Source organism: Pan troglodytes, chromosome 2, assembly GCF_028858775.2.
Source record: "Pan troglodytes isolate AG18354 chromosome 2, NHGRI_mPanTro3-v2.0_pri, whole genome shotgun sequence".
NCBI classification, from domain to species: domain Eukaryota; kingdom Metazoa; phylum Chordata; class Mammalia; order Primates; family Hominidae; genus Pan; species Pan troglodytes.
In genome coordinates, this window is record NC_086015.1 from 193,150,804 (window position 1) to 193,172,570 (window position 21,767).

The 21,767-nt window shown below is 36.2% G+C and overlaps 1 protein-coding gene across 1 annotated transcript in view; it reads right to left on the reverse strand.

Moving 5' to 3' along the window:
* P3H2 (prolyl 3-hydroxylase 2) overlaps positions 1-21,767 on the reverse strand; it is a 164,100-nt gene that overhangs the window by 23,819 nt on the left and 118,514 nt on the right. Inside the window, exons 2-8 of the mRNA XM_001160886.6 lie at positions 14,477-14,629; positions 13,293-13,482; positions 8,115-8,246; positions 6,735-6,877; positions 6,000-6,089; positions 3,776-3,816; positions 2,271-2,365 (exon numbers count right to left, since the gene is read on the reverse strand). Of these exons, the coding sequence (XP_001160886.4) occupies positions 2,271-2,365; positions 3,776-3,816; positions 6,000-6,089; positions 6,735-6,877; positions 8,115-8,246; positions 13,293-13,482; positions 14,477-14,629 (844 nt within the window). The remainder of the gene's footprint in view (positions 1-2,270; positions 2,366-3,775; positions 3,817-5,999; positions 6,090-6,734; positions 6,878-8,114; positions 8,247-13,292; positions 13,483-14,476; positions 14,630-21,767) is intronic.

Below are 21,767 nucleotides of genomic sequence, written 5' to 3' on the forward strand. Positions count from 1 at the left end.
CTTTTTTACTTATAATGAGATCCTTTTGATCACACTTAAGTTTATGCTGATGAGATGAATTAGGGTAGGGCCCCTAAAAAGATTCAGAATGGGGCTGGTCACCAGAAAGACCAAGTGATTAGGAAAGTGAAACTTTTAGCCCCACCCACAGACCTCTGGGAAAGGAGTTTGGGGCCTGCAGATTAAGCTCTATAAAAACTCTTGAACAACAAGATTTGATGAGCTTCTAGGTTGCTGAGCACGTGGAGATGCTGGGAGGGTGGTTTGCCCATGGAGGGCATGGAAGCTCCTCCTCCCATCCCCCCATACCTTGCCCTATGTACCTCTTCATCTAGCTGTTCATCTGTATCCTTTATAATAAACAGTAAACACAAGAGTTTCCTGAGTTCTGTGGGATGCTCTAGCAAATTAACCTAACCCAAAGTCAGGATCATGGGAACACTGGTTTGTAGCTGGTCAATGAGGGGTTGGTCAGAAGTATAGGTAACAACTTATACTTGCAATTGGCATCTGAAATGCCAGCTGTGGGCTAAGCCCTTAACCTGTGGGATCTGACACTATTTCCAGACAGACAGTGTCAGAACTGAATTGGATTAGTTCACCCTCAGTTGCTATCCACTGGAGAATTACTGGTGCATGTGGGTAAAACCTCACACACATCTGGCCACAGAAGTATTCTGTATTGAATGAATATGAGAGTACGGTAGGTAAAAAAAATTTTTTTTTTCCTTCAGACCAGTAGGTTCCCAGAAAACATTCCATCCTACAACCCATTAGCCACTTCATCCTAGACAATTCTGTAGAAATGGTAGATTTGTGTAGCCCAATTAATCATGATCCTTCTCTATCACACATAGTCTTCTGTTCTGCTCTTCTATTAACCTTCTAGTCAGTTGCTGGACACCAGATTCCCTGGTAGCCAGGGGAAAAAAATGCTTTGAAATTTGGCAACTGTCCTGGAGTTTCCCAAACATTTACAGCAATGTGTTGGCTTATTGGCATGAACTTCCTGGGTGATTTCTCAGCCTAAAAGGCAACATGAACTCTGGCTGACCATGAAGCTCTCTGGCATTTGTAAAACAGCTTGGGCTTTGTGGCTGCAAACTGAGGTCCAGGTCAGATTAGATGAGCATATTATCCTGTTTACTGGTTCAAACTGACTTGGAAGCTAAGGAAGGAAAGGGATGGGAAATGTGAGAGCTGTAGAGAGCCAAAAGTTTTCAAATCAGAGGAATGTGCTGACAAGGTCTCCTGGGGAAAGAAGTACTGTACAGCTTCCCAGTGCAGTGCTTTGAAAGCCTCTTGTCTTGCAATTCTTTCATCAATAGGTGATACATTTTTGATATCTACACAATTCTGTGTTACATGCAGCAGGTGAAGAAGAGAAAATGGGATTTCGGGTCAAATGTCTGGGTTCAAATGCCTGTTCAACCTGTTCTGAGCTTCTGAGACTTCAGAGAAGTCATTAAATCTTCCCACATGAGATGCTGTTAGTATTAAAATAGTATGCAAATAAATTGTGTGCAAATTTGCTGGGAAATCATAAAACATATAGAAATAATAATTGTTAAGAATTAACCACTGCTGTTAGTATTACTATTGCTAATAGTTTTTATTAATATAACAATGCTTGGCTCTACTTAAAAACTGTTTTTGGCAACACTCCACCTGTTGTCTCTACTAATTTTCATCTTACATAAGTAGGCACATAATGTTCCGCTCGCTTCATCTCTGTGCCTTTGCTCCGTTTCTTTTAACCACTAGAATGGTTCCCTCTACATCCGTGCATCCTACTACATTCTGCTTTCTCTAAAGGCCCTGCTCAGATCTATGTGCTTCAAGCATCTAAGGTTAACTAATCTAATATCCCATGTGGCTGGTCTCCTCTCCAAGTTCCTCTGATATACAGTCTGTCCCACACTACCTAGCTCTTACTGACTGTGTAACAGAAGTAAACCATAGGAAATTGCTAAGCCTCCGGTATTCTGAGAATGGTGATGACCATGCAAGTTTCCTTGGGAAACAGATGAGGGAGTGAATTTGGAGGCTTTTTCTTTTTTTCTTTTTTTTTGAAACCTATGGTAATAATACACAAATCTAAGACTTTTTTTTTTTTAAGTCTTGCTTTCAGACTATTAGGGAGTGTAGTAGCTTAGTCTTATTCTTTATTTTCTAGAGAAAGTGGGTTCTTCCTTGATCTGGAAAAGAACTGGTCAAGCCCCATCTTCCCCTTCCCCTCCTTTATAGAGTAAAAGTGCACAGCTACTTACCTTCTCTTAGGTCTCGATCTATCTTGGGTGATAGCTTTTTTCCCATTGAGAATCCATGAACTTCTGCTCCCTCTACGTTCACTCCTGAAGGGACCCTGCCCATTCAAAAAATTTAAAATGGCAATTTGTCATTGAATAACGATGTTCAAAGGCAAAGAATACTTTACCAAGGTAGTCTGTGACTCTATATTGTGTATTTTGTTGTAAACAAGTTCACCTGTCTTTTAAAGTCAAATTAAATGTCACTGCCTCTAGTAAGTTCTCTATTTCCTCGGTGAGTTTGCCTTATTTCACTCATCTAAATCTTCTTAGCAACCTTTATTACAATTAATTGTATGCATAACATAACTCTCTTCATATTAGACTCTAATCTCAAGTAGGAAAAAAATTATCATGAGCATCTTTATAATGCTCAGAGTGTCCAGTGGGGCCTGGAACATGGAGTGCATCATTGAACAACTGTGGAATTGAAATAAATTATGTCATAATGTAGTAGTTCTTGACTATTGTGAAAAGAAGACACAGGTTTGTCATTTGCAAACACACAAATGATAGCAGGCTGTTCTTTATATACGTAAAAATCAAACAAATCCAAATGTGTATATACATTCTTGGATCTCTTGAAATAATTTCATGCCACCCAAGGGTTGAGTTTTTGAAGCCTAGTGAAAGACTTCAAGATTCTAAATAAGAAGATCTGGATCTGTCCTTCCTTTGTGATGAGACTCTAAGCAAGTTGCTTGCCTTGTCAGGGCCTCAGGTTCCCAATTTGAAAATGAATAAGCTGGACCATGTGATCTCAAGCAGGTGTTTCTAACCTTCTGCGTTTCAGTCCTTTTAAAAGATGTAAATTGACTTTTGTCATTTTAAATAATGAGCTTTCTTGGGAGGAGGGGGGAGGGATAGCATTAGGAGATATACCTAATGCTAAATGACAAGTTAATGGGTGCAGCACACCAACATGGCACATGTATACATATGTAACAAACTTGCACATTGTGCACATGTACCCTAAAACTTAAAGTATAATAATAATAAAATTAAAAAAATAATAATGAGCTTTCTTGATTTCTGATTCAGTTAGTGACACCTAATATTTTAGCTATTTTAGTATAACTTTCTGAACTTCATTATTTTAGGTAAATACAATAAGGGAATTCACCATCGAAAAACTCATTTCATAGTTTTTCTGTTAATAAATCAAAACCAGTATCCAACCTTCTCAGATTCGGAATCATGGAATGTTAGAAGATAGAGAGCACCTGATTTAACCCTTTTTTTCTGGAAAAAAACATGAGAGCCAGAAAGCAGAAGATACATTACCTAAGGTTACAAAAACGTGGCAGGAAGAGCTGGGACCTGGATGCAGAGCTCCTAATTCAGAGCTTAGAATTATTTTATTATATCTCCTTGCCTATTTCATAGAGCTACATTTCTCTATGATAGGTTATGACACTAAGTATTTCTCCTCATAAAAAACCAGTTTGCATTCTGAATGGACTTACCGATTCTCATCCTGTCGTCCTCCATATCTGATCCAATAATTCTGTTTTGAATCGAGTAAAAAAAAAATGCAGTAATTTTGTCACTAAAACATCACTTACAGAATTAAGATAAAATAAAATATGCACAAAACATTCAAAAGATCTATAATTTAGGAATTTTGCATATTGTGTAAAGATACAATATATTTATATTTTATAGATTAATGAAAAGGAAGGCTAAAGTTAGTGGAGATTTGGCAAGGACAAAATGAAATACAAGTCGATTTTTCAAATACTATGGAATTAGCCTAGATATCCATCCTTTTGTCCAAGAAAGTGACTTGGAATTTGGTGGCAGAAAAACATCTGAAAGATCATTCAGTTCAACTTCTTTATGTTTTCTGAATAAAACAAGCAAACAAAATTGAGCTTGAGTAATCATCTGTATAGATCATGAAATTAGTAAATAACATATTTTAAGGTCTCTTGGATAACATAATTTTAAAAGAATAATAAGTAAGACCCGATATAAATATTAATATATTAGAAGGTGTTATATTAGAAATAGTACATTAAAATTAACCCATTTTAAAAAGTGTGCCTATAAAAGATGAAAAAAGGTTGTAAATGGATATATTATAAATAATTTTATAAATGTATTAACTTGTATATCATTTGAAGAACTTACATAGTAACCAATGGATAAATGAATAAAACCCATGCCCAAGCAATTAAAAGAAGAGGAAAAATAGTTAATATGTGAAAAGGTTTATTCCTGCTGGTCATCAAAAAAATTACAAGTTAAAATGATGTATTATTTCATACATAACATATAAATGATAAAAGTGATTTTCAAATGTTATTTCTTATCGCTGATAAATTTGTGGTAAAATGGTACGTTTATGCATTACTAGGATTCAAATGCCTGTTCAATCTATTGTGAGCTATGAGACTTTAGAGTAGTCACTAAATCTTCCCACATGAGATAGTGTTAGTATTAAAATAGTGTGCAAATAAATAATTCCAAGAGAATTATTCTCTTAGTAATCATATATAATTATATATAATTATAAATAAATTAATAATAAATAATTTCTAAGAGAATTCTCTTAGAAAAGCAATTTAGTTTCAAGAAGTTTAAAACCTTATATCCTTTGATGACAGAATAATTACACTCTTAAGAATTTATTTTCAGGACATAGTTCAATAGAGAAAAAATGCTTAATACATTATGTATAATTCAAAAATCAGAAATAATTCAAATGTTCAGCAGAAGAGTTCATTTATTTATTGTATGTCAATTCTACCTATCTAAAATTCTAAATTCTACCAACTTTTTAGAGACTAAAATGTAGCTAAAAAGACCTTTTAAAGCTATACAAATGTAGAAATTTCTTATGGTATCTTCTTAAAAGAATACAAATCTCTTTATACCATAGTATATGTTTCTGCAAAAGCTATGTCTTCATATAAACAATGATTAGAAGACAACATGGAAAAGCGGAGTGAAGTCAGCATGATGGGTGTGATAGCATTGTGACTGATGATATTTTGAATTCTCTTTAATGTTTAGGTAATATAAAAGCATTAATAGAAAAATTTAAAACACCACATCCAGAATTTAGGAAAATAAAACACTCCCGGGGCAAATGAGTCATACACAAAATACTTTTACCCAATAGATTTGCTTTTGACTTTGGACCTTGTTAATATGGAATGACTGATGTGGAAATCCATTAGTCTTTTAAAGTTCATCAGATGGCCGGGTGCAGTGTCTCAAGCCTGTAATCCCAGCACTTTGGGAGGCCGAGGCGGGCGGATCACCTGAGGTCAGGAGTTCGAGACCAGCCTGACCAACATGGTGAAACCCCATCTCTACTAAAAATACAAAAAAAAATTAGCTGGGCATTGTGGCGTGTGCCTGTAATCCCAGCTACTCGGGAGGCTGAGGCAGGAGAATTGCTTGAATCCAGGAGGCAGAGGTTGCAGTGAGCCGAGATCACGCCACTGCACTCCAGCCTGGGCGACAAAAGCGAGACTCCATCTCAAAATAAATAAATAAATAAATAGATAAAGTTCATCAGATATATTGAGTAAATATCTCCCACCCCCAATTTCTACCTCAAGGAGGGCATCGAAATCTTAGCTTTTTGAGGTAAATGGCAAAAATGGAGGCAGGTAATAAAAACATGAAAAGGATTCCACTGAATCATTATTTTAATAAACATTTCCTCTTTCCTCTTACCGGTTCAGTGTATGAAAACCCCAGACCTTCTGCAGCTGATTTTATCAGCTCAGACTCCAGCTTATGACGTTTCACAAACATTGTTAAATCCTAGAGAAAAAGAAGTAAAGAAAGACATTTTTTATTTAAATAGCAGGTAAGAGATATGATAAATGTTCAGGTGGCAATATTTTCATTAGATAGTCACAAATGAGCTAACAAATATTCAGAACTGCAAGACTTGGCCCCATCTCAACATACTTTCACACGCTAGCATGTATGAATAAAAATGTGCTTCAGGCATAAATAAAGTTTGAAAGAACCGAGTTCAACAACCTTTGCTAAATTGTTAGACATCTTTAAGACCAGTGTCATATTTTTATCGACTCTCCCCCGAACACATGCAGAATCAAGAATTTCTTTTCAGGCCAGGCGCAGTGGCTCACGCCTGTAATCCCAGCACTTTGGGAGGCCGAGGCGGGCAGATCACCTGAGGTCGGGAGTTCAAGACCAGCCTGACCAACATGGAGAAACCCCGTCTCTACTAAAAAAAAATACAAAATTAGCCGGGTGTGGTGGCACATGCCTGTAATCCCAGCTACTAGGGAGGCTGAGGCAGGAGAATCGCTTGAACCCGGGAGGCGGAGGTTGCGGTGAGCCAAGATTGCGCCATTGCACTGCAGCCTGGGCAACAAGAGCGAAACTCTGTCTTAAAAAAAAAAAAAAAAGAATTTCTTTTCAAAACATTGGTCTCACCTCTCTGGCCTCAATGGATGCCGGGTCAGTGCTATCATCCAGCAGACTCTCATAGTAATCCACATTGTCTAGGACATCCTCATCATCTGGATGGCACAGAAGATAGGCTTTGGCACACTCCAGGGCTTTCACATACTCACCAACTGAAAGACAAAGGAGTTGCAGCATTAGAGTCAGCCTAGGTCTGTCCAAAGGATTTTAAAGGGAGGCCATCAACATGTCCACAGAAGTCAGCATTAAACATGAATAAGAGGGAAGATAAATTGAGGCTCAGCAGAGAAAGCAGAAACAGTCACAGATACAAGGAAAGACATGATTTCAAGTATTCAAAAGTTACTACCTTTGGTCTGCTTTGGTGCTAGTTGTTTTGTGCAAATCATCAAGTTTCTATCTGAAGATGTTTGTTGACAACTTTTATTATTTAACACATATAAACAGCAGAATTCTATGAGTTAATTCTGATTTTTGTACCGAGTTTGGGTTAAGTAAACATCCTGAAGGTGATCTTTGCAACAGTAATGTACCATTTTATATATAATGTATGAGTAACATAAGTGCTTTTAAAATGTTATTTTTCATTGCTGCAGTTTGTGGTAAACTGGTACTTCAATGCAAAGTCCTTCATAGAGTCCCAGATGTTCTGGAGGAAGCCCCTTAAATCCTTCACTATACAATTATAGCACATCCAACAGCAGCAAACTACTAAAAGGAACTAACAAGGATGTTTCCAATATAAACTTTTCATTATAGAAATATTTAGCTATTACAAGGGAAATTTTAAATGTCTGTATGCCTTGTTTTCAAATAGGTCACAACATTGTATTTCTTCTAATGGAAATTTACAATATATGTATGTGTGTATATATATATGTGTGTGTGCATGTATGTGTGTATAATAAATACATATACACACACATATCTATATATATATACTCTGAGATGACTCTGATTTTTAAAAAGAATGATAAAAATTAAGCAACTCTCTCATCTTTGATTCACTGTTTATGACTTGAGCACTTGATTCACTGTGTGCCATCAACGCCAGGATAATAAATAATGTTTTGTTTTTGGAAAGGAAGAGGATTTTGCAAAGTTCCTTTTAAATTCAGTTCTAAAAAAATTAAGTCTAAAAAATCATGCAAAATGTCAATCTAGTATAATTTTCAGTAAATTATCACAGCATTAAATTTTGTACTTTGCCCATTGGTGATATTCCCTTCTGCTCTTCTTGTCCTGCAGCTCAGGAGAGAAGAAATGCATAAATTCCTATTGCTTTCATAATAAACTGAAGAAGTCAGAACACTCAATTACAAAAATGTGATGTCTGTAATGATGAACCACAACCCCCCAAGAAGTCTTCATGGATGATCCACGCTTTACCTCGATAGTAGGCAAACTGTAGGTAATCATAGTGCAGAGGAAGAAAATTCTCGATGGGAGAGAGGCGGCCAGGGCGGGTGGCAAGTTCCCTCACACATTCATGCTGACAAACAAGCACCTGCATGTAGTGATCTGGAAGACAAGAGCCAATACGTGTGTTCCTCCAGGTTGCTGAGTGCCCAAACGTCAACGTCACAGCCACAGTTACACAGGGCATTCCTCACCTCACCACACTGGAAGACCAAATTACTATAATCCTCACTTCCGGACTGCAAAACCTTTTTACAAAGAAAGTAGGTGACTTGGCCAAGGTCTCCTGGTCAGCGATCACTAGAACGACAGTAGATTCCGAATCCTCCAGCTCACAGTCTGTTCTCTACACCTCACTTTTCCCTTCCCATATACACTTTTTATACCCCACAGTCCACTTTACCCCACCTACACCAAGCTGAATGTCAGTTTTCATATTTAACAACTTTGGGGTCTCTCTTTGGATATCTTGGATGGCTCGAAGTGCCCTGGAATCGGGAATGGAAGTTCAGATGCTAGTAAATGTTAAGGAACAGTTTGGAAAAAGAAACCACCACGGGCATGGAAAATTCAGGCTGAGAAGTGAAGCAAAAGTGCTCTTTTTCTTTCTTAACATTTTCAAGCCAAATTGTCCGAAAAGAGAAATAAAAACTCTTTTTTTTTTTACACCTATTGGTCAGAAACCTATTCTACCCAGTTATAAATTAGTCTATCGCCTAGACATAGTATATTCTGATACTAAGTACATTGTATATTCTTTACCAGAGACTGGTAAAACAGGCAGAAGGATGTAAACTAAAGGAATGAGCATCTTATTTCCTATTTCTCTTCACTGCCCTTTCTATTGCTCCCATTCTTCTTGCTTGAGAGTCCTGAAGTGTTAGGGTCTTCATGCCGCCTTTAGCTCTGGACTCTATTTTATCAAAGCCTGAGATGAGGAAACACAAGTGGTGAATGTCCTAGAGAAGAAAATGCCTCCTACGTTTCACCTTGACTGATTTTTACAATGAAGATGGATGTATTTTCCAGAAAGAAAGGTTCATTCATGCCTGCGCTGAGTGGGTTCTTTTGAGAATGATGATAAAATCATTTGATCTCATAGCTGTGCAATTTAATTTACCACAACTGCCTTTTTTTCAAAAGGTTCTCTGTTTAGTCTGAATTTGGCTTGGATCTTGGTGATTTTGCAGAGGGACCCCAAAACACAACAGGAAGGAAACGTGCATTTTCTGGTGTGGGGGAATGTGCCAGTTTTGTATAACTTGGCTAACTGAATCATTTATAGCACAGCTAATAGAATCCCTAAAGCCCATTGGTTATTAACCCCAGTCAGTGGATGTGAAGGAAGAATGAGTTCTATTTATTTGATTAGCATGTTAGAAATAAATAACCAGCTGTTTCATTTCTTAAGAAAACAAAAACAAACAACCTTCAACTGTTTTCTCCTACTCAACTTACCATTTGCATTTCTATTTACTTTCTAATACACATTCCTTTTAATTCCAAGTGACAAGCAAAAGGTAAAGGCCAAAGATACCTACCGAGAACTCAAAATCTGAATGGAAATATTTTTTCAAAGCGGATATAAATAGCAGCAAAATAGGAGTGACAGAAAGGTATCCTTTAGGGTTTCATAGCAGGGCTAGTAATAAATAACTGCATTCAGCAGCCATTTGTATTTTTCCCCAACTGTTAATGTCTAACTCTAAAATTCAAATATTCTGATTTTCTAATACATTTGCTATTTAAAAAGCCAGTTTTATTCCTAATTTAGGACAATTTTGAAGCAGACAAGAATTTACATAGTGAGAGCTGTCATATTACTTTTATTAGGTATATCCCTTGCCTCCTTTCTATCTTAAATGACATTGTGCAATTAATATGTTTTTAATAAGTTTGAGTCTTAAAAATTAAAGAACCTGAGTTATGAGATCTCTATTCTTTTCCAGCTACCGACATGCTGTGGCGACCTTGAGCAAATCACTAAATACTAATCTGTGGGAAATCGTCGGTCCATTTTCCTAAACCAGATCTAGGACATTGGCCAAAACTGTTCAGTGGCCATTGGTGGAAGCAGGTGTAGAGGCGAATGTGGGCGTGAAAGCAGGATGCATATCTCCCCACAACCACAACACAGTTAACTATAATAAAGGAAGAATCTGCCATTCCCAAATACAAGATCAAGTGTAGAGAAATAGCAATTAAAATGTGAACCACACATAAAACTGACATTCCAAAAATTTAGGCAACTGGATCTGGCAGAGATCCAAAAAAATAAAACTTTCAGGAAAATATCCTCAATAATTGAGATTGCTGTATTGAATTTAGGTGAACTGAGTTGATTTTGGGTAACTGGGTGTGTCACAAATTGTGTCATATTAATTTTCAGTCTACTTCCTAGTCTAATTTTTGATAGCTATACCCTAATTGTCTCTATAAGAAACCTTAACAATAATTCTTAACAATAATTCTAAACCTACATTCTCATAAACATGGAGTATTTAACCATTTTAATCCCTGCTATGAGATTGATGGATATATCATCTCCTTCCTTCATTCATTCATTAATCAACCCATTCATTTAACCAGTATTTACGAAGTATCTACTATTTGCCACTCACTCTTCTTAGGCACTGAAGATTGAGCACTAAACAGGACAAGGCTTTAGCTGAGAGATAGAAGAAAACAACACTTTGAAGATCTGTAAGTGGAAATAAGCATGGCATATTTAAGGAATCAAAAAGCAGGAGAGAGAGTGAGAGGGAGAGAGAGAATGCATGAAAACATACACAAGTGCCCAATTATGAAAGTTCTTATTAAAGAATTGGATTTTATTCCAAGTGGAACGTAAACCATTTGGGGTGTTTAAACCAGATCTGTGAGCAGAATTTTGTTTTTTTAGAGACTGCTCTGTGGGCATTTGGAGCAAAACCAGAACAGGACATGAAGAGCAACAAGGAGGCAATCACTGTTGCTTTGAGCCAGGGTGGTAGCAAAAGGGGTGGAGGGAGTCAGGAAGTGTTCAGTGCTATTAGGAGATAACCTCTATCCAAGTTTGGTAACAAATCATATGGGAATAGGAATTAAGGAAGATGTTGGATTGAAAGGTAACTTGGTTTGAGTTATTAGGTGAGTAGCGCTTTTTGTTTGTTTGTTTGTTTTTCCTTTGAGATGGAGTTTCGCTCTTATTGCCTAGGCTGGAGTGCAATGGCACCATCTCGGCTCACTGCAACCTCGGCCTCCAAGGTTCAAGTGATTCTCTTGCCTCAGCCTCCTAAGTAGCTGGGATTACAGGCGCCCGCCACCACACCTGGCTAATTTTTTATATTTTTAGTAGAGATGGGGTTTCACCATGTTGGCCAGGCTAGTCTCAAACTCCTGAGCTCATGTGATCCACCTGTCTCAGAATCCCAAAGTGCTAGGATTACAGGCATGAGCCACCGCGCCCGGATGAGTAGTGCTTTTTAGGAAGACTGAAAGCACTGGAAGTTGGGGAGAGCCAACTGATTTTATTCACTGGCATTTCAGTAAGTAAATGAAGTTGAACGTTGCTTTTCATATATGGGTAACTCGGAAAAAAATGTGTGCTCAAAATATTTGTGAAAATTTTATTAATAAATTATCCTTTGCCTACTTTTCAATTATGTAGACCTTAAAAGTATAGATTCTAGATTCAGAAAAGTCCAAATATGAGTTCCAGCTTCACTCTAATCACATCACTTAATCTTTTTCAGATAAATTCCTCATTTACAAAAGGGAGAGGAGAGTAAGTAACAGTAGTATCTATAAGAGTTGCTTAAAGCATTAAATAGATAAAAATATGTTAAGTGCTTTGTACGTTACAATTGCTACATATGTGTTGGTTATTATTACTACTGATAATTAAGAAGTAAATTACTATGAACAATAATAATTTACAGGCTCTCTTTGAATATGAAATATATTAACACTTTGCCTATAAAATATTTTGCAATACTTTCTATTTGTGTTTGTAGATCAGCTCGGTTTATCGTATAAATCTGTACTTATAAATCTTAGGTAAAGTTTAACTTGTTCTTTATTTTTCTTGCCTTTTGTCATGCTTAGAAGAGCTTTTCTGCTGGGCGTGCTGGCTCACGCCTGTAATCCCAGCACTTTGGGAAGCCGAGGTGGGCGGATTACCTGAGGTCAGGAGTTTGAGACCAGCCTGGCCAACATGGAGAAACCCCGTCTCCACGAAAAATACAAAATTAGTTGGGTCTGGTGGTGCATGCCTGTAATCCCAGCTACTCGGGAGGCTGAGAAAGAAGAATTGCTTGAATCCGGGAGGCAGAGGTTGCAGTGAGCCAAGATCACGCCATTGCACTCCAGCCTGGGCAACAAGAGCGAAACTCTGTCTCAAAAAAAAAAAAAAAAAAAGAGCTTTTCTTCTCCTAATATTATACAAATATTTTCCCTCATTTTGTTCTAACAGTTTTATATTTTACACTTATATTGTTATTACAAATACAATTTATTTTTGTGTAAGGCATACAGCAGAGAACCCACTTTCCCCTCATAAGTGGTTAACTAGCCAATCTCCCAAATTATTCTATAATGTGCATTACCTACTATTTTAAATGCTGCTTTGTAATATATTAAATTCTTATTAAATAATAAAACATTTTAACTAGTTGAAGACTACACAAAAGTGTTCACTACTACATTGTTTATAATAATGAAAAATTTCAGCCTCTTAAACACTCATCACTAAAGGACTAGTCAATTAAATTATGATGCGTTTATATAACAGAGCATTACCCAACCATTAAATACAATAAAATGGCTCTACGTACTTACATGAGAAGTCCACAATATATTGTTAAGCATAAAATAAAACAACAAAAGTTGAAAAACAATATATATAGTATTGTCCTATTTTATAAAAAATGAAATAATAACTATAAATAAATACATAAATATTTACATAAGGACCTGAAAAAGTTTGGGAAGACAGTCACCAAAATTTTAACTACATACATTTCTCTACAAGAGATAGGCTGGGATAGACACATGAGAGTCTTTTATTTTTACAGTATATTCTTCTATTTTGCTGGAATAGTTTTTTACAAATTGCAAGTAGTATTTTTATAATCAAGAAACAAATAAAATGAAAAAATAAGCTTTTACCTGCAATAGCTTCATACAGACCAGCCTTATACCCTAAATACTCATATTCTTCAAATCTCTGAGGCCCCTCACATAGGGTCCGGCATTCTATATCTTCAATGAAATATTCTCTTAGGGCTTGTTCGAAGTGCCTGATAGCCATCTCAAAGTCATCAGCCTCATAATGTTTAACTCCTGCATTGTAACTCTCCTGTAATGAAACAGACAAGAAAAAACAAACAAACAAACAAACAAAAAAACCCTTATTTTCAAAGAGGGGTTTTTGTTGACTGAGGATCATCTAGGTAGATGGCGTACTGGATGCTTCTGCTGCAGAGGGATACAGAAGGGTTGCACTGGGAGATAAAGAACAACATTCCTGGCTTCAAATGCTTGTAAGTGAGAGGGGTCTTACTGAGCAAATAGATTGCTATGTGATCAGTCAATGTCGTTTTTTTCCTTAGCACATGCAAGACTGTGTTTTTGAAATCATTTGCCTATAGGTAGGGCCATGTAACAAGTGCAGGACAACAGATGTGGGTGGAAGTGACATCCACTTTTAGGCCCTGCCTGTGTTTTTTTTTTTTTTTTAAATATTTTCTAAAATCTTTCCTTATCCTTTTCTGTGATAATTTCGGAGGCTACATGTTGAGAATGGTGATGTCAAAAATTAAAAAAAAAAAGGCTTTCAACATGTGATTTCAAGTAATGTTTAGTCTATATAAAGAATTACATCACTTTTTAAAACCCCAGTTTGAAACATACAGGTACAATGGGCAAACCACTGGACTGGGAGCTGGAAAATCACAGTATAATCCTGAACAATTTACACTGGCCTCACCTCCTAGGTATAAAATAAGAGTATTGGAAAGGTTCAGAGAGGATTATAGAGAATTATATGATGTTCTAGTTTTTATCACATTATACCGATTTTCTAAGTTAATTTTTATTTTCTCTTAATTTAAAAATTTTTAATTTTTTAGTTTTTTTATTTCAACTTTTAAAATTTTAATTAAAAATTTTTTAAAATCTCAATTTTTTCAGACCTGATCATTATATTCTGAGAATTCTGAAAGTCCAAAAATGTTACTAAAATTTGAGAATAAATTTTATGAGATATTCATTCATAGAAATTTGCTTTGACTCAGATGAAACTTAGGAGCACTTAGCTCCCTGTGGTGAGGGCAGGGGTCCACAGAGCTTACCATGTGTGGCTTGGCTTCTCTGTCTACCAATTGCAATGCTTCAACACCAGCTGTCGCCCTGTAATTCTCAATGTTCTGCTGCATTTCCATGTGCTCAGGGTTAGCCACGAAAAATGTGTGAGCTGCTTCCACTGCTTTTTCGAGCTGGTTAAGCTAAAGAGAAAAAAAAATGACCGAATGAAGGCAAATATTTCCAAATCACACTCAGAGAAATACAAAGATCAATCCAAAATCTCACAGTTTAAGAATGAAACTAGGAGCCTTGGGTTTTTTTGTTTTTTGTTTTATCAGACAGGCAATAAAAACAAAATAAATGGGATTATAACAAAGTAAAAAACTTCTGCAAAGCAAAGAAAGCAATCAACAGGTGAAGATACAACCTACAGAATGCAAGAAAATACTTGTAAACTATATATCCATATCCAAAAGGGGTTAATATCTAGGACCTATAAGATATATAAAAAGCTCAAAAAACTCTATAACAAGAAAAGAAAGATTAAAAAATGGGCAAAAGATCTGAAATCACATTTCTCAAAAGAAGATATACAATTGGCCAACAGGTGTGTGAAAAAATGCTCCACATCACTAATCACCAGGGAAATGCAAGTCAAAATCACAATGAAATACAACTTCATTCCAGTTAGAATGGTTATTAACAAAAAGATAAAAGATAACAAGTGTTGACAAGGAAGTGGAGAAAAGGGCACCCTTATACACTGTTGGTAGGAATATAAATTAGCAAGACCATTATGGAAAACAGTATGGAGTTTCCTTAAAAAATTAAAAGTAGAACTACCATAAGATCCAGCAATCTCACTGCTGGGTATATATCCAAAGGAAATGAAGTCAGTATGTTGAAGCTATATCTGTACTCCCATGTTTATTGTAGCACTATTCACAATAGCCAGGACATGAAATCAACCTAAGTGCCCATCAGCAGATGAATGGATAAAGAAAATGTGGTACATATACACAATGAAATATTATGCAGCCATAAAAAATAATGAAATCCCATCATTTGCAACAACATGGATGAATCTGGAGGATATTATGTTAAGTGAAATAAGCCAGACACAGAAGGACAAATACCACATGATCTCATTCTTATATGGAATCTGAAACAGTTGATCTCATAGAAGTAGAGTGGAACGGTGATTGCCAGAGGCTGGGAAATGTAGGAAAGGGAGAGACAGGAAGAGGTTGGTCAAAGAGTACAAAGTTACAGTTAAAGAAGAAGAATAATTTCTGGTGTTCTATTGCACAGTAGGATAACAATAGTTAACAATTATGCATTGTATATTTCAGAATAGCTAGAAGAAAGCATTTTTAATGATGTCACCAACATAAATGATAAGTGTTTTAGGAAACAGATTTGCTGATTACCCTGATTTAATCATCATACAATGAATACACATAAGGAAACATCACACTGTACCCGTAATTATGTATACTTATTATGTGTCAATTAAAAATAAGACAAAACTTTTAAAAAAATTAAAAGGATAAATTATTCCAAAGCATAAAGATGCTAAGAACAGCACATAAAATGCTTTACCACACAGCTTTGAGATATTTGATTCCAAACTTACAACTTTGATTCTCATTAATAAGAAAGAATTTTGAACCACCACTACACAGACACTGCCAACTGTCTCCTAAACCACTTAATACAAGGATCTCCATGTAACAAGCAATGATATATTTTTTAAAAATGGAATTAATTTACGCATTTTAACACATTTTTAAAAATTATTTTTGAGACGGAGTCTCGCTCTGTTGCCAGGCTGGAGTGCAATGGCGCGATCTTGGCTCACTGCAATCTCTGCCTCCAGGGTTCAAGCGATTCTCCTGCCTCAGCCTCCGAAGTAGCTGGGACTATGGGCACGCACCACCATGCCCAGCTAAGTTTTGTATTTTTAGTAGAGATGGGGTTTCACCATGTTGGCCAGGATGGTCTCGATCTCCTGACCTTGTGATCCGCCCACTTCACATGTTTACATATGCTTTAGTCATGGAGAATTTCAATAGAGAGATCCATTTACCTCACATCAGAAAAATAAAAATTCACATTAGTTATCGTTTTCATGGTGGAATCTAAAATATGCTCAATCCATTTTAGTGTGAAGAAATGAAAACTAATTGTTGCTGAACAATATAAAATCACAGAATGGCATGTAAGATTCAACTGTATCTGCTTTTGACCATTTTGCCACTCAATTATTAAAAACTAGAAGTAGTAGACTCACAAGTGCTCAGTCCCTGCAGTCTTGTGAACACTTAACACAAAAACATAAACTGCCCTGTTTTAAGACCTAACATCCCATAATAGTAAAGCTTTCCCTTTTCAAATGTAATTGCACATTTTTAGCTACTGTCTTTCCTTCCATTAAATCTTGCCTGAAATGAGCTCTTCCTGCCACTTTTACCTTTGTCCTCAATTCTGTGCACTCAGAATTATTTTGACTGTCAAAATCACTAATTTTGGATTTCATCTTTCTCAACTTTAATCTTCTCAATCTCTTACATATCAATACAGATAAATATGAATTGTATGCATCTACATAGTAATAACTATATAGGTATAAAGAATGGGTTCAAAATTGTGTGTGGTTTGCATTTATTGGCCAAGTGAACCTGGAAAAAGTTGTTTAAACATTGGTGCTTTAATTTTCCCTAAAGAAAAAATGCTCAAAAGGACTATACACCATCATTTACTGTGGAGGATTTTGGAAGGATTCAACTGTGAAATACATATGAATGTGTTCAGCAGTCACTAGAGCACTAGAAAAAGATAAATAATAGCATACAATATATAAATGATCTGTTTCAAGGATGTGAATATGCTCCCATTAATGAAGAGTAGAGTTTATAGCTCCCATGAACACATAATATAAGAGGATAGAGTAGGTGCTTCTGGTTGGTGAAAATTTTCTCTGGGCAATAGCCAATCTACAAGCTATGAGTACAACAGGTTAGTACTGACATACTCTGATTCTACAGCACTACACGTTAAAGTTAATGGAACACAAATAAATATTTATGTTCTTAATTTTCCTACTTTATGCTTTGGCTCAGGATATTCCACTGACTTAGAGAATCTTCGTCCCTCTGTCTTTTCTTACTGAAATATGTCATGTCCTATAAGGCCAAGCTTAAATCTTGCCTTCTCTAAGAGACCCTTTCCCATTCCCGTAGCCATAGTTAGGTACCACAATATAATCTCAACCCTGTTCCTTTATTGGTACTTACCATTCTGTACCTTATATATGCATCAGTATATCTGCTTCTCCCATTAGAGTTTTCTGTGGACATGGATCATATGGTATATTAATCTTTTTATTTTCTACCTATTTACATACAGAGTATATCTATGCTATGTCTTAGAAAAGAGAAAAAAACTTGTAAGAAGTAACTTGTAATAAGTTCAAAGGTATATTACATGTGAATATGCTTCATGAATTATAAGGCAGTGGTCCCCAGTCTTTTTGGCACCAGGGTCCAGTTTCATGGAAGACAATTTTTCCATGGATGGGTTGCAGGGATAGTTTCAGAATTAAAGTGTTCCACCTAAGATCATCACGCAAGATTCTCATAAGGAGCACACAACCTAGATCCCTCACTTGCACACTTCACCAGAGGGTTGGCACCCCTATGAGAACCTAAGACCTCCACTGATCTGACAGGAGACAGAGCTCAGGTGGTAAGGTTCACCTTCTGCTGTGCAGCCCCGTTCCTAACAGGACTGTACTGATCCATGGCCCAGGGGTTGGGGACCCCTCCTATAAGGTACTAAAAGTTTGTACATTTAATAAAAACTTCTCTGAAATCATCATTCATACTGAGAGCTTCCAATGTGGTTATCACAATGAATGTGATTCCGTAGCTCTTGAAAACAGTCAATGTCAACAAACTGGGTCCTTTTCTCAAATTTGACGTTTTGCTTATTTGGTGCTTTCCTCCTTTATAGTCCAGAATTGAAGATACTACAATCTATAAAAAAAGATTCCATGACTAAAGGCTGAACCATAAAACTTCATGAACTGGCCCTGGCTTTTAAACTATTGTGAACCAGTTTAGGAAACTAGAATTTGCTGCCAGGGTCTATAAAATAAACCACTGTTTTAACTGGAAGCTTGATACCTCTGTCTTCCATTGTATAAATACACACATCCAAAGTGGTAAGAAAAGTCCACATAAACATGTGCATGCTACATATAATGTCATATGATTGGATGGAGGTTATTACAAGGCATAGTCAGTACTAGGTTTCAGCTAAGGAAGGACCTACCCACTCCTCCAATGAAACAAACCAACAGCACACTACAGTTAAAGGCTCCAAACTGGACTTCCTTTAAGACCTAATTAAAACAAACCACAGGAGCGAGTAAGTCTAATATGGGGGTAACTCTATGCATTAGAAAAATAAATTGTGAAATAAAGAACAATGGAGAAAAGGGGAATAATCTGACATGAAGATGGTATTGACATTTAGGGGAGGCCACTGAGATGTCAGAAATACTGGTAAAAATGCCTTCAAGAAGCTTCGGGCCATTTCCTCTCAAGCTGTGAAGAACTAAGGCAAACATTTTCTCTTGCCAGCCCAGAAGCATGACTACGTGGTAGTCATACTGTATGGAAAAAGAAATGAACATTGACTAAATCAACAGCCCGCTGACGTTCAGAAGTTACACTGTCCTTGAACCTGTGAGTGAATGAGGTTCCTCTGACACAGAAAGAGTTTTCCATAGCTAGTAATAAAGGAGGGATTGCTAAAGCACACATTGACTATTCAAAAATCTCCAGTAGTCATCCATTGACTAGAAAACAGATTTCAGACACTCCACATCATGACATTCAAGAACTCTGGGATTTGGCTCTGTTTTTCCTGGCATCACTTCTTCTTCTCTGCCATTATACCAACTCTTTCCAGAGAAACTGAACTTCTCTAAGTTTTAAAACTTACCACCCGCCTATTCAAGAACACACACATAGGTCCAATTCTCCAGTCATGCCCCAGTTCATTAGTTCACCCATTTACTTATTCAGCAAATATTTATTTTGCACCAACTCTGTATCAGACACTAAAGAGAATACCTACGTGGTCAAGACAGACAAAGGCCCTCCTTTCTATAACAAATGTTGACATTCTCATAGAAGGGGACAAATCCCAAGTAAATAAATAAGTAAGGAAAGTAATTTCAGATTGTATTAAGTGCTATGAAGAAATAATGAACAAAGTTGTGAGCACTGACTGGGACTGGGCTGGAAGGAGAACTCCTTTGGATTCATTCATCAAAGATTTCTCTTCAATGTAATTTTTGAGCTGAGACCTAAAAGTCGAGAAGCCAGGCATGAACCGAACAAGAGGAAGGGCATTCCAGGCCAAAGAAAGTCAAGTGAAAGGTGCCTGAAGTGGAAAAAGGCTTGATGTGTTTTCAAAGCAGAGCAGAGATCAAGGAGGGAGATTTTAGAAGTTAGAGAAGGACGGATTATTTGTATAGGCTATGGTAGAGTTTAAATGTCATTCTAAGTGCACAAGGAAACAGTAAAGAATGTTAAGGAGGGATATAATCAGATATGATACACATTTTAAAATGATAATTCGAACTTCTTTGTGGAAAACAGATCTTCCTAGAGGGCAGAAGAGCACTGCAGTAATCAGTCAGAGATGATGCTTTTACTTTGCAAAATAATGCAGCACAGCGTAAGTCAGTTGCCTGTTTTACTTTCCTTCCATTTCCTGCCTCGATTCCTTTCTCTTCGTCTATCTTGCCCATCCTTGCTATAACAATGTTTCTCAATTCAGAAGGCAAACACATAACACAAAAGGAAACACTTCTAAAATTTCCAAAGATTTTGTGTGGAAAATATGTAAGTTCCCTATTTTCTGAATTAGGATATGTAGCTCAAATATTTTGAATACGAAATTAAGAACAACTTGTAAGGCACGTGCAACAAAGAAAAGGGGCTAATAATTCTAAAGCACATTAAAACATGGAAATACCACTATGTACTTCTCAAATAGAATATTTGGCAGCACTTTTTACTCTTTTGAAGGTTTTTTGTACAGAGTAAAACATCAAGCGTAAAATAAGTAATTTCCATTATTCTCAAACATCAACATTTTCAATAAATGAATGAATTCTTTTTCTACTTTCGTCACCCTAACTTTGGGAATTTATCCATTACATTTTAATGAAGTGCTATAGTTTTTGCCTTCGTTTTTTTACTTAAATTTCACAATATAGTAACTTTAGAGATTTTTAACTCCCAAGTGACAAGCATGTAAGCTGACACTGAAGACATCCTGTTTCTAAGCCACAGCGCAAGTTCTAAGCTCTAGCTAGCAGCATAAGCACAACAGCTAGAGAGAAAGGAAGTCATCAAATTACAGCATGTATATCACACTAAACAACCAAATTCATCCTTTGATGAACCTGTAAGATGTGTGTGTGTATACACTCATATACATACACATGTCACAAGGCACACTTGTAGACATTTCATTACTTGCTAAAAAGTCTCCAAATTTACTCGAATTTTTGCCAACTTGAGTTAATTTTTCTTCATAGAACCAAATAAATAAATACATTTCTTACAATATGAATAATATATTAAAAGAATATTCTTAAAATTTACAAAACATCAAATTTTGAAATAAAATTTGGAAGCAGTTTGTTCAACCTACTGAATTAAACGAAATCCTGTAAATTACAGTATTTAAATGTAAAGTATGGGCTTATGAATGAGAATTTAATCTTATTTTAGGACATTCCTAAACATTTCTATATAGCAGAGTCAGATTTTTGGAGTAAAATAATAGCCATATAGCAAATAACTTTGCATTTTATTTCACAGTTACTGATGATGTTAATACATTAATATAACTTGTAAAAAGATCCATATTTGAAATTTTCACAATTCAGTTATAAGAAAAAACAGTTTATTTCTCCTGACAAATTTATAAAATTAATTTTTACATCCATAGAGAACTACCTAATATATTCTGTTGCACCTTTTGCCTTGACTACTGGGAAGCTCAGAATTGCATTCACTGTCATTTACAGTAACTATATTATATTATGTTGGGTTTCTTTCTCTCTTTTTTCTTTTCTTTTTTTTTTTTTTTTTTTTTTTGAGTTGGAATCTCGCTCTGTTGCCAGGCTGGAGTGCAGTGGCATGGTCTCAGCTCACTGCAATCTCTGCCTCCTGGGTTCGAGCAATTCTCCTGCCTCAGCCTCCCAAGTAGCTGGGATTACAGGCACGCGCCAACACACCCGGCTAATTTTTG